Consider the following 12,855-nt stretch of genomic DNA (forward strand, 5'->3'; position numbering starts at 1 on the left):
AAACAGAGAGCAGGAACTGCCACAGGGAAATCACTCTGCCTGGGCTGGTTTAGACAGCTATATGAGTGCAATGTCCTTTACAGCTGTGCTGATTTGGTTTCTGCCCAGAAAAGTCTAAATAGTGATGCTTCGCTAGATGTTTAAAGGAGCAGCAGCTCTTCCTTGCCTTCCTCAACTTTTGGAGTCCTTTGTCAATGGTATGCCTCAATAACTCAAAGTCTCCAATTACCTCATTATTAGCATGCTACATAAATAGGAAAAATGGGGTCACTTGAATAAGTACAGCTCCAAAATATGATCAAAAGAATTCAACTCTATGGTTTAGTTCCTCTTTTTCCAACCTAAAAGAAGACTGACATATTCCACTAGCAAGCTTAGAACAAGTTTTAGATCCAGAGACAGATTTTAATAAGTAAAATTTCCTTCTTCAAAGGTTACAAATAGAATAAAGAGAAGGCAATGTGTTCAATAGAATGGATCTCTATGAAATGAAGACAGAGGGAGAAGGAAGAGGAAAAATAAAAACAAAAGGGTTAGGAATTTGGGACTATAGAGAGAAATGTCTATATTTAGCACAGGATACTATAATTCTGCCTTAGTTTAACACTTATTCTGCATTTATTTTAGGTTCTTCTTCAGACTTGTCTAGGTCAGATGCCCTAGAAGCAGAGCCTGAGACAGGAATTTGGGTGCAGATGATTCATTGAAGGATGCTCTTGAGAGAGAGGTATCGAGGGAAGCTAGGTAGAGTGGGGAGGAAGAAGTTAAGTAGGAATGTTGTCTCAGCTTCAGCCAGATTCCATAGGAAGTGCTGAAGCATGAATTTCACCATACATTTGAGCAAGGGGCAAGCCTTTTATGCCCGTGTGTCATTCAGTCTACGCGTGAACACAGCTACCAACTTTGGGAGGCAGGTGGGAATTTAACCTGCTCCCCCAGGTGGATGAGATTGTGTGGTAGCCAGTCTCCAGGATGACCCCCCAACACTTTTCCCTTCATGCCTTTGTGCAGGCCCCCTCCACACTGAATAGAACAGACCTGTGTAACCTACAGGACACAGTGTGAGATTTCTGAAGCTAGATCACAAAAGACATTGCAGCTTCCCCCTTGCTCTCTCTTGGACGGCTTGCCCTAAGGGAAGCCAGCCACAATGCTGTGAGAAAACTCAAGCAGTCCAATGGAGAGGTCATTGTGACAAGAAACCAGGACCTCCTGCCAACAGCCGTGTGAGTGAGCCATCTTGGGAGATGAGACTCCAGTCCCACTCAAGCCTTTAGAGGACAGCAGCCCCAGCTGACATCTTGACAGCAATCTCCCTAGAGACCCTGAGCCAAAACCCCCCAGCTAAGCAGCTCCCAACTTCCTGACCCACAGAAAATTGCATAACAGATGCTTATTGTTGCTTTAAGCCACTAAGTTTTGGAATGGTTTGTTAGGTAGCAATAGATAACAAATATAGACAGCTCCTAGATGTTGAGGGCAATTCCCCAGAGAATAGGACAGCTGTGCATTATCAGCAGCCAGGACACAGCAGCCAGGTAGCAGATAAAATGGCCAGATGAAGGGATGCAAGTAGGATACCAGCAGCATCCACTACCTTAGTTCCCTCTCGTATTAAATTTTTCCGCTAAACCGTCCATACTATTTACACAGTGTCATGTCATGAACTTAATTATGGCTTGGACATTTATAGTTTTAAAAACAGTAGCTGGAAACAATTTATAATTCTAGACCTACTGAAAATATTCTTCAAAAATGAAGATGTGTTCAGACAAACACAAGATGAGAGAATTCATCACTAGTAATAAGCAATGAAAGATATACTAAGGCTAAAGCAAAATGATTCTACATGGACACATGGAACTGAAAAATAAAAACAAAAACAAAAGAGCGCCAGAAATAATAATATATGTGAGTAATTATAGGTAAACATTGATTATTTAAAAACAACAATAACAATAATGTCTTGGGAGTTGTTAAAATGTTGTTAGAAGTAAGATATTTGTTGACAAAAATAGCACAAAAGATAGGAAGAGAGTAACAAAGTGAAACTGTTTTAAAGTTCTGCTATTGTTCAATGAAGTGGTAAAAGATCTAATTTAAAGTAGATAGTAAAAATTGAAAATGCATATTTTGATCTCTATAATAACCATTAAGAGAATAATAAAGAAACGCTAAACTAAAAAGCTATAAGGATAAAAAAATCATAACTACCTGTTAAACTCCAAAGGCAAGAAAGGAGGAATAAAAAATAAAAAAACATGGGGTAAAGAAAAAATGAAGAACAAAATGGTAGCCTTAAACCAACTACTTCATGATACTATATATCACTGTGAAAAATGGACTAAATGCTCAATTAAAAAATAAAACTGATTAATCATCACTTAATCACTGTTAGCTAGCCAAAAAAAAAAAAAGTAGCTGCTCAAAATATTTATAAATCAGCAGTGGTTATAACTGCAAAAGACTTGTTTGAATAATGGAAAACTATATATATTAAGCTCTTACTCTGTCACAAAGACCTGAAAATACATTTTTTTAAAGTCAGGGTGCCATAAATCTAACATAATTTTAAACAACAAAATTTTTTTGAAGATATACCAATAAAGAAATTAAATCTGAAGCAAACTATGATAATTTAATTTTAAAAGACTATGACATTTATATGTAAAAATACAGTTTTCAATTTTTAGTAAACATAGAACGGTGTTTATCTTCATTTATATTGGCAAAAACACTGATGCATTTTACAATTTCTATTTTTTGAGAAACTAGAGCAATTATATTAAGCTATAGAAACTGTTAAATTCTTTTTTTCTATAGCTTTCTTTTAATAGTTTTACATTGGTTTAAATGTATAGCAAGTAGTTTCTGCTACTTTTCCTGGGAATTGCCCACAGTAAATAAATAAAGTATACCTAAGAATAGGTATCACTATCATGGATATAATGCTAATTTATGAAAACAAACTCAGAAAAATGTTAGGTTTTTAATTTCACTTTTTTATGAATTGCACAAAGCAGTGGTTTTGCTAATTATTTGGTGGGTCAACTGGAAATTCAGTTCTTCCTTGTCTAGTTTTTTTTTTTTTTTTTTTTTTTTTTTTTTGGTGAGGAAGATCAGCCCTGAGCTAACATCTGATGCCAATCTTTCTCTTTTTTCTGAGGAAGACTGGCCCTGAGCTAACATCCGTGCCCATCTTCCTCTACTTTGTATGGGATGCCGCCACAGCATGGCTCAACAAGCGGTGTGTCGGTGCGCACCCAGGAGCTGAACCGGCGAACCCAGGTTGCTGCAGCAGAGCGCGCGCGCTTGACCACTTGTGCCACTGGGCCAGCCCTTAATTATTTTTTTTTATAATAAACTTTCATTTTATTTTAATTCTGAGTGAAAATCCAAATCCAAACAAGTCAACAATTCTTCTTGGCAAATTACATTTTATCTCTGTCTGGATATTCAATATATCTACTATACACTATAATGAAAAATTATCTATGCTTAGCATATGAAAAGGCAAAAAATAGTTATTGAAAAATTGAGTATCATCAGCTCTCATGAAAATTTTGATTGAGGGAGTTTTAACTATTTTTTTAATTAGGGAAACATAGAAAAAATCACTTCATCTAAACTTTAATAGTGTATATGTGTGTCTTTATAGGTATACACAAATATACACATATTTTCTCAGATACAGAGAGTTGAGTTAAGCATACTCCTCAATTCCTAGCATACTATCATAATTTATCCTTGAGCACCTACACATTTATTTATTTTATCATCTTATTTTTTTCTTCATCCCTCATTCCTTTCTTGTCCTTCTATAAATAGCCATTATAATATATTTAATACAAGTATTTTGCCATATCCTTTCCTTGAAAAATGTATACTGATTTTAATTATATATGTTTTTAATTTCTATAAGTGGCATTACACTATTATTCTCATACTATTTAATACTTTTTCCTCTCTACTCACAATAATTTTTGCTGTATGAAAATATGTTCTTTCCTTCTGATTGCTTTACAATGTTTCAAAGTCTTACATTTTACTTTTTCATTTTTTTGTGTTATGGACATATAGTTTGCCTCTAACTCTCAGCTACCACAAATATACAAGAATGCCCCTTGTGGATATGAGCAAGAGTTTCTCTGGGATATATCTTAAGAAGGTAGATGTAGTGCATAGAGTATATGAGTTTTACCAGGTACAGCAATCTTCTTGCCAGAATGGCTATTCCAGTGTACCATATGATCATCCACATAGAAAACTCAGTCCTATGAACAGACCAACCATTAGAAATGGAATTCAGAAAAGCAGCCACATATGACACTATAAACAGATCAATCTGTGTAGTCAATATAACTCCAATCAAAACTCAAGAAAAATATTATTTGGAAAGATAAATTCCACAAATATCTAACAGAATTTTGAAAAACAAGAGTAAATACAGCAGCTTACAAGAGTTTACAAAATCCTTCAAAGCAAAAGTAATTAAAAAAAAGAAAACAGCAGGGGCTGGCCCAGTGGCATAGTGGTTAAGTTCATGCACTCTGCTTCAGCGGCCCAGGGTTCAAGGGTTTAGATTCTGGGCACGGACCTACACACCGCTCATCAAGCCATGCTGTGGCAGCATCCCACATACAAAATGGAGGAGGACTGGCACAGATGTTAGTCAGGGACAATCTTCCTCAAGGAAAAAGAGGAAGATTGGAAACAGATGTTAGCTCAGGGACACTCTTCCTCACCAAAAAAAAAAAAAGAGTGGGATATGAATTAAAAATAAAAAGAATAAAAACATCCCTAGAAATGAAAAATACAAAAAGAAATGTCACTTTATTTGCCACAAAAGAAATTCACAGTCTCTCACTTAGTTCCCAGTTCCCAGCTTCAGACTACCTTGACTGTAGTGAGGTTAGGTTCCCTTGCGAAATATCCCTGCATAAGCACAACAATTATGTGGTATAATTCTACCTTCCTCTCTTCCCTAAAGTGACCTGTGGCCCTTTTGCTTCCCAGGAATTATTAGACACTAGCCCTGAGTTGACTTTAATCCTGAAGACCCGGAATACCATTCTACTCTGTCAGTCTAAATCGGGCTTATAAAGGTCAAATGAAAATTAAATTTTACGCTCAGTCTGTCTCACGTTGGGCTCAGTGAGTCCACAGATGCACCCTGTTTATTTCACACTTCTGAATATGTAGTTGGAATAGATACACTTGCCCCTTGCACAGACCCCACACTGATTCCTCAACTCACGGAGTAAGGGCCAAATTGAAATCCCTAAAACTACCTCTCCCTACGAAAATAGTAAAACAAAGGAATATCATATCTATCTTGGTTCTGGTACCAATTCCAATGTAGGGGGGAAGGGTGGCGGGGGAGGGTCCCCACACCAAGCAATTCTCTGACACCAGCAGAATGTCCGAAAATTCAACTCAATTCTAACACTATCTACCTGGAGATAACAGCATATTCCATAGGTTAAGGGTTCTTTCCCTACAAGACTGCCCCACCCACCCACTTCAGATGTCAGTCACAAGCCCAGGTTGTTACCTGTGCCTCCGAGCCACTAGCTACAGATTGGATGTCCTAGGGCCCCCTCCTTAGACTTCAGACGCCAGTTGTAAGTCTAGGTTGTTACGTGTACTTCTGACCAACTGGCTATAAATGAGAGGTTCCCATGACCCCTTCCTTCCTTGAGTTCGATTAATTTGCTAGAGTGGCTCACAGAACTCAGAGAAACATTTTACTTAGTAGATCACCAGTTTATTATAAAAAGGTATAGGGGCCCGCCCCGTGGCTTAGTGGTTGAGTGCCTGCACTCCGCTACTGGCAGCCCGGGTTTGGATCCCCTGCACGCACCGACGCACCGTTTCTCCAGCCATGCTGAGGCGGCGTCCCACATACAGCAACTAGAAGGTTGTGCAACTATGACATACAACTATCTACTGGGGCTTTGGGGGAAAAAAAAAGGAGGAGGATTGGCAATAGATGTTGGATCAGAGCCCATCTTCCTCAGCAAAAAGAGGAGGATTAGCAAGGATGTTAGCTCAGGGCTGATCTTCCTCACAAAAAAATAAATAAATAAATCAAACTGTTTAAAAAAAATTTTTAAAAAATAAAAAAATAAATAAAAAGGTGTAACTCAGAAACAGCCAGATAGAAGAGATGCATAGGCCAAGGCATGGGGAAAGGGCACGAAGTTTCCATGCCTTCCCCAGGAGCAGCACCTTCCCAGCATCTCCACATGTTCACCAACATGGAAGCTCTCCTAATTCCATCCTTTTGGGTTTTTATGGAGGATTCATTACCTAGGCATGATTGATTAATTCATCTGACATTGGCAATTGCCCCGACCTTCAAGGCCCTCTCCTCTCCTAAGGTTGGGGGGTGGGACTGAAAGTTCCAACCCTCTAATCACATGGTTGGCTCTCCTGGCAACCAGCCCCCATCCTTAAGTGGGTTCCAAAGTCATCTCATTAACATAACAGAAGACATCTTTTTGCTCTCATCCCTTAGGAAATTCCAAGGGTTTTAGGAGCTTTGCACCAAGAACTGAGTCAAAGACCAAATAATATTTCTTATTATAAATCACAATATCACAATATTCCTCAGGAATTGCGACTCAGGAATTAGAGTCATCATCAAAGACATGAAAGATGCAGTGGCGGTGATCATTCACCTTGCTTGTTTGAGTGGTCTGTGCACACTGAGGTGGACTTGGAGAATGGTTGGATTATCATAACCTGAGTCAGAGGGTGACTTCAATTACATACTCCTTAGTATGTCTGCTAGAGCAGATCAAAACATGTCCTGCCACCTGCTATCCAGCAAATGATTTGGCAAATGCTTTTATCTCTTTACCAATTAGTAAGGACAATTAGATGTATTTCACTTTCAGCTGGCAAGAACCCCTTCATTTCAGGGCAATTCTCCCAGACCATGACAGACAACAGCCTTGATCATCTGAACATCTACAGGACACCATGCTGATAATAAAATATTGATCACATTGTCTTAGATACTTTAGTAGACATGTGCATGCCTCTGGTGGAAAAAAATTATGGACATTTTGAATGCCTGACAATTCAGTGGGGTTTCTAAATGTCTAGTAGTCTGAATCTTATTGGGCTATTCTTCTAATGTAAAAGGCAAACTTCTGCATTTAAGATGACCTAGCACTCAAGGCAGAGGCACAAGGAATTTTGGGTCTCTTTGCATATTAGAAAAAACATATTAAACACTTGAATGTATTGATGTAACCCATTTATAAAGTAGCCCCAAGGAGCTTTTGTATGAGAGAAAAATCTCTGCAACTTGGTGTTTTGCAAGCTGTTCTGATATTCAGTCCAGATGACCCAGCTCATACATTCAATGATGCCTGAAGTACCAATGGCAAATAAAGATGCTCTACAGAGATTCTGGAAAGCCCTATTAGAAGAATAATAGTACAATCATGTGTTTCTTAACGACAGAAATACATTTTGAGAAATGCATCATTAGGTGATTTCATCGTTGTGTAAACATCAGACTGCACTTAAACAAACCTAGATGGTATAACCTACTACACACGTAGGCTCTATGGTACTAATCTCATGGAACCACTGTCTTATATGCGGTTCCCTTGTTGACCAAAACATGCCTATGGGGTGCATGACTGTATAAACATCAAGGGTTTTTGAGTAAAGTCATTCCTTTTTTTGCTAAAAACTGTTTGTTTGTTTGGTTGGTTGGTAGGTTTGCAACTGGGCTCTGACAGAAACTATACACTTGACCATGATCTAGCAAGTGTAATCTGCAATTTGAGATGTGCTTGATGAGTTAAGTGCTATCTGATGTGCCAGGCTACAAGATCAGGCTTGTATAGAAGCAATAGATCATCAAGTGGAAGTGATCTATTGGAAACAGGCTCAAGCGGGCGGAAAAAGCACAAGTAAGATGCATGGAAAGTAGCCCAGACTCACTCAGCATCTACTCCTGCTACATTTCCCCACCTACTTCAGTCAAAACTTATGACCTCATGAGGAATGATCAGTGATGAAGAATAAATAAAATTCAGGTCTAGTTTATGGATAGGTCTGCACAATATATAGGCATCAAGCAGAAATATACTACCACAACAATTAAGCCCTATTCAGGAGTGGCAACAAAAAATGTGTAAAAATGAAATGCTTAAGTGGGCTCAAGTGCAGTACCTCTGGTTGTTCACTTTGTGTGTTTTGAGACTGGCCTGTGATGGATCTACTCTGATTCACGGGCAATGGCTAATGGCGGCTGGCTGGTAAGGGACATAGAAGTAATGAGTTTGAAAGACTGGAGACAAAGAGATCTATTCAATGGCCAGAATAGATACTTATAAAACTTTCAATTCATGTGACCCCTTATTATTCCTGAGCCATTTTGTAACATTTCGCCTGCATTGGCTTAGTTTTTCTAGTGAATAAATCATGTTAAGTGTTGGGTTTTGTTTTGTTTTTCCAACAACTGGCTGTTTTGGTGGTGAAATAGACATGACCTTTAAGAACTTAAGATCTTCCTCTGCTGGGTTCTTTTACAAGAACCAGTAACTTGATTAAATTTATTCCTAGATATTTTATTCTTTTTGTTGTGATTGTAAATGAAATTGTATTCTTGACTTCTCTTTCTGCTAGTTCATTAGTAGTGTATAGAAATGCAGCGGATTTTTGTATCTTGATTTTGTACCCTGCAACTTTGCTGTAGTTGTTGATTATTTCTAATAGTTTTCTGATGGATTCTTTAGGGTTTTCTATATATAGAATCATGTCATCTACAAACAGTGAGAGTTTTACTTCTTACTTTCCAATTTGGATACCTTTTATTTCTTTTTCTTGCCTAATTGCTCTGGTCAAAACTTCCAGTACTATGTTGAATTAGAGTGGTGAGAGTGGGCACTTTTGTCTTGTTCCTGTTCTCAGAGGGATGGCTTTCAGTTTTTCACTGTTAAGTATGATGTTGGCTATGGGATTGTCATATAGGGCCTTTATTATATTGATGTACTTTCCTTCCATATACATTTTATTTAGAGTTTTTATCATAAATGGATGTTGGATCTTGTCAAACGCTTTCTCTGCATCTATTGAGAAGATCATGTGATTTTTATTCCTCATTTTGCTAATGTGGTGTATCAAATTGATTGATTTGTGGATGTTGAACCGTCCCTGCATCCCTGAAGTAAATCCTACTGAATCATGGTGGAAGCGAGAGACCTATATACACTGAAAACTATAAGACAATATTGAAAGAAATCAAAGTAGACATAAAGAAATGGAAAGATATTCCATGCTCACAGATTGGAAGAATAAACATAGTTAAAATGTCCATTTACCTAAATCAATCTACAGGTTTAATGCAATCTCAGTCAGAATCCCAATGACATTTTTCAGAGAAATAGAACAAAGAATCCTAAAATTTATATGGAACAACAAAAGACCCTGAATAGCCAAAGCAGTCCTGAGAAAAAAGAACAAATCTAGAGGTATCACACTCCCTGACTTCAAAATATACTACAAAGCTACATTAATCAAAACAACATGGTACTGGCGGAAAAAACAGACACACAGATCAGTGGAACAGAATTGAGAGCCCGGAAATAAAACCACACATCTATGGATGGCTAATGTTTGACAAAGGAGTGAAGAACATGCGATGGAGAAAGGAAAGTCTCTTCAATACATGGTGCTGGGAAAACTGGACAGCCATGTGCAAAAGAATAAAAGTATACTATTATCATACACCATACACAAAAATTCACTCAAAATGGATTCAGGACTCGAATGTGAGACCTAAAACCATAAAACTTCTAGAAGAAAATATAGGCAGTACAGTCTTTGACATTGGTCTTAGCAGTATCTTTTGAAATACCATGTCTACTCAGGGAAGGGAAACAAAAGAAAAAATAAACAAATGGGACTACACATACTAAAAAGCTTCTGCAAGGCAAAGGAAACCATCAACAAAACAAAAAGACAGCTCACTAACTGGCAGAAAATATTTGCAAACCATATATCTGACAAGGGGTTAATTTCCAAAATATATAAAGAACCCATACAGCTCAACAACAAAAAAATGAACCACTGGATCAAAAAATAGGCAGAGGATATGAACAGACATTTTCCAAAGAAGATATACAGATGGCCAACATCAATAATTATTAGGGAAATGCAAATCAAAACTACAATGAGATATTATCTTACACCTGTCAGAATGGCTATAATTAACAAGGGAAGAAATAAAAAATGTTGGGAAGGATGTGGAGAAAAGGGAACTCTCACACACTGTTGGTGGTAATGCAAACTGCTGTAGCCAATATGGAAAACAGTATGAAGATTTCTCAAAAAATTAAAAATAGAAATACTATATGATCCAGCTATCCCACTACTGGGTATTCATCCAAAGAACATGAAATCCACAATTCAAAGAGATTTATGCACCTCTATGTTTATCACGGCATTATTCACAATAGCCAAGATGTGGAAGCAACCCAAGTGCCCATCATTGGATGAATGGATAAAGATGTTATATATATACACATATATATAGTATATATAATGGAATACTACCCAACCATAAAAAAGACAAGATTGTGCCATTTGTGACGCCATGGATGGACTTTGAAGGTATTATGCTAAGCGTAATAAGCCAGACAGAGAAACACATAAACCGTATGACTTCACTCATATGTGGAAGACAAACAAACACATGGATAAGGAGAACAGATTAGTGGTTACCAGAGAGGAAGGGGGTGGGGGGAGGGCAAAAGGGGTAAAGGGACACATATGTATGGTAACAGATAAAAACTAGACTTTTGGTGGTGAGTACGATGCAGTCTATACAGAAACATATATAAATTGATAACTGATATATATTTGAAAAATGTACACCTGAAATTTACATGTTATAAACCAATATGACCTCAATTAAAAAAAAGAACCACTATACACTATAGACTATATGCTAACCAAAGCATACTGATTTCTCAAATGCAAGAAATTACTGCTGATCACTACAGATGTTAGAGAAAAAAAACAAACAGCTACTTTACATGCAAACAAAGTGCTAATTCTTTCAAGCTTTGGCAAATAGCTAGCAATGGTCCAGATCTTTATCCCAAATTATAGCCCATCTGAGGAGACAATGAAGCAATTAGGAGCACTGTCCCTCGAAAAAAGAAACAGATTTTATGTTATAGAGAGTAAAGCTATGTAAAATACTGAATTCTCCATAAGGTATTATTAGAAATAATTATTTGAATTAATAAATGAATATAGAATTCTCAATTTCAGTTCAATTAAAAAACAGCCACTGAGAATCTAGTATTTGCTAGGACATACACTTGGCAATTGAACACAAAAATAAATAAAATAATAGTTTCCTCCAACTTCAAGAGTTTTTCATTTAAACTGCCAATTATCAAGCAAAGGGACATCAATGAAGGCTTTAATTTAACATGTGAAATAATTATGGGCATAGTGGTAGAAACATGAGTTATAGAAGCAAGCCACTCAGTGTGTATCATTTTGAATCAACGGCCATTTGCAGCATTCCAGATAAAAGGTACAGAAACTTCTTATGCAACCATTTATTTAACAGATGCTTAACATTCAGTAATACTCATTACATCATTTACAACCCTCCAACTGTGAGTTTTAACTATATAATAATGTACAGAGAAAGTTGTTCGTGTTCTAAGACTGTGTGGCTCTGCAATTTCTGTACACTTGCAATTAGAAATAATAAAGATTTATTTAGCTATTTTAAGCCTAGAAAAGAAGAAAAAAATGAACACTCTTCTGCCTTGCATTGTCAAATACAGTAGCCACTAGCTACATGTGGAATTTGGACTAAAATTAATTAAAATTAAATAAAATTAAAAATTAAATCCTCAGTCACACTAGCCACATTTCTAAAAAATTTTATTTTTATTGTGGTAAGAATACTTACCATGAGATCTATTCTTTTAACAAATTTTGAGGTGTACAATACTGTATTGTTGCCCATAGGAAGGGGGAAATGGGGAGTTACTAATCAATGGGCATAAAGTTTCAGTAAGCAAGATGAATAAGTCCTAGAGATCTGCTGTACAACTTTGTATACTAGCCACATTTTAAGTGCACAATGATCACATGTGGCTAGGGTCTGACATATTGTATTATAGAAAATGTCTCTTATCACAGGAATTTTTATTGGTCTCACAAATTGAAGCTATCTGCCTAATTAATGGAATAGGAGGAAACATTGAATTTTAAAAGTAATTAATGTTGATCTTTTTTTCTTCAATAGTGTATTTTGTTCTATGTAATTGAATACATTCTATTCTGTTGTAAAATTAATGGCTTACTTTCTTTTCTCTTTCTGGTTGTAAAACAAATGTCTTACTTTCTTCTGTTGGCAAGTGTCTCTTCACCATTTCTTGTAGAGATCTTCATTCCATTCTTCTCTTTGTTCCGATCAAAAGAACGACAAGGGCTTTGTGTGGGTGTTCTGATTGGACGGCCACAAATCTTATTTACCTTTTAAATAAAAAATATTAAAAGACAGTTAGAAACCATCCTCCAGGCTTTCTGAGAACGTAATGTTTATTAGATCCCAAAACAATGACCTATCCTTACTTATACTTCAATATTAACATTTAAGACGTAAAATGTTTGTCAATTTTTTAAACAGGGGGAGTCAAATTATCTGTATGGAATGGCAAGTATGATAAGATGATGCTACGCACATTTATATATTTGCATGTATATATGTGCAAAATATATGAATAAAAATACATGTGCAAAATCATTCCGAGAACTATATTAATAAACTAGCCTGTTTGTATAAATAAGACTACTTAA

General features: G+C 36.6%; 1 protein-coding gene across 1 annotated transcript in view; it reads right to left on the minus strand.

Moving 5' to 3' along the window:
* Positions 1-12,855, minus strand: part of GPC5 (glypican 5) — a 1,279,398-nt gene that overhangs the window by 999,870 nt on the left and 266,673 nt on the right. Inside the window, exon 4 of the mRNA XM_087435760.1 lies at positions 12,398-12,531. Coding sequence (XP_087291886.1) covers positions 12,398-12,531 — 134 coding nt within the window. The remainder of the gene's footprint in view (positions 1-12,397; positions 12,532-12,855) is intronic.

This window comes from Ceratotherium simum, chromosome 10, assembly GCF_057802395.1.
Source record: "Ceratotherium simum simum isolate JZ-2026a chromosome 10, ASM5780239v1, whole genome shotgun sequence".
NCBI classification, from domain to species: Eukaryota; Metazoa; Chordata; class Mammalia; order Perissodactyla; family Rhinocerotidae; genus Ceratotherium; species Ceratotherium simum.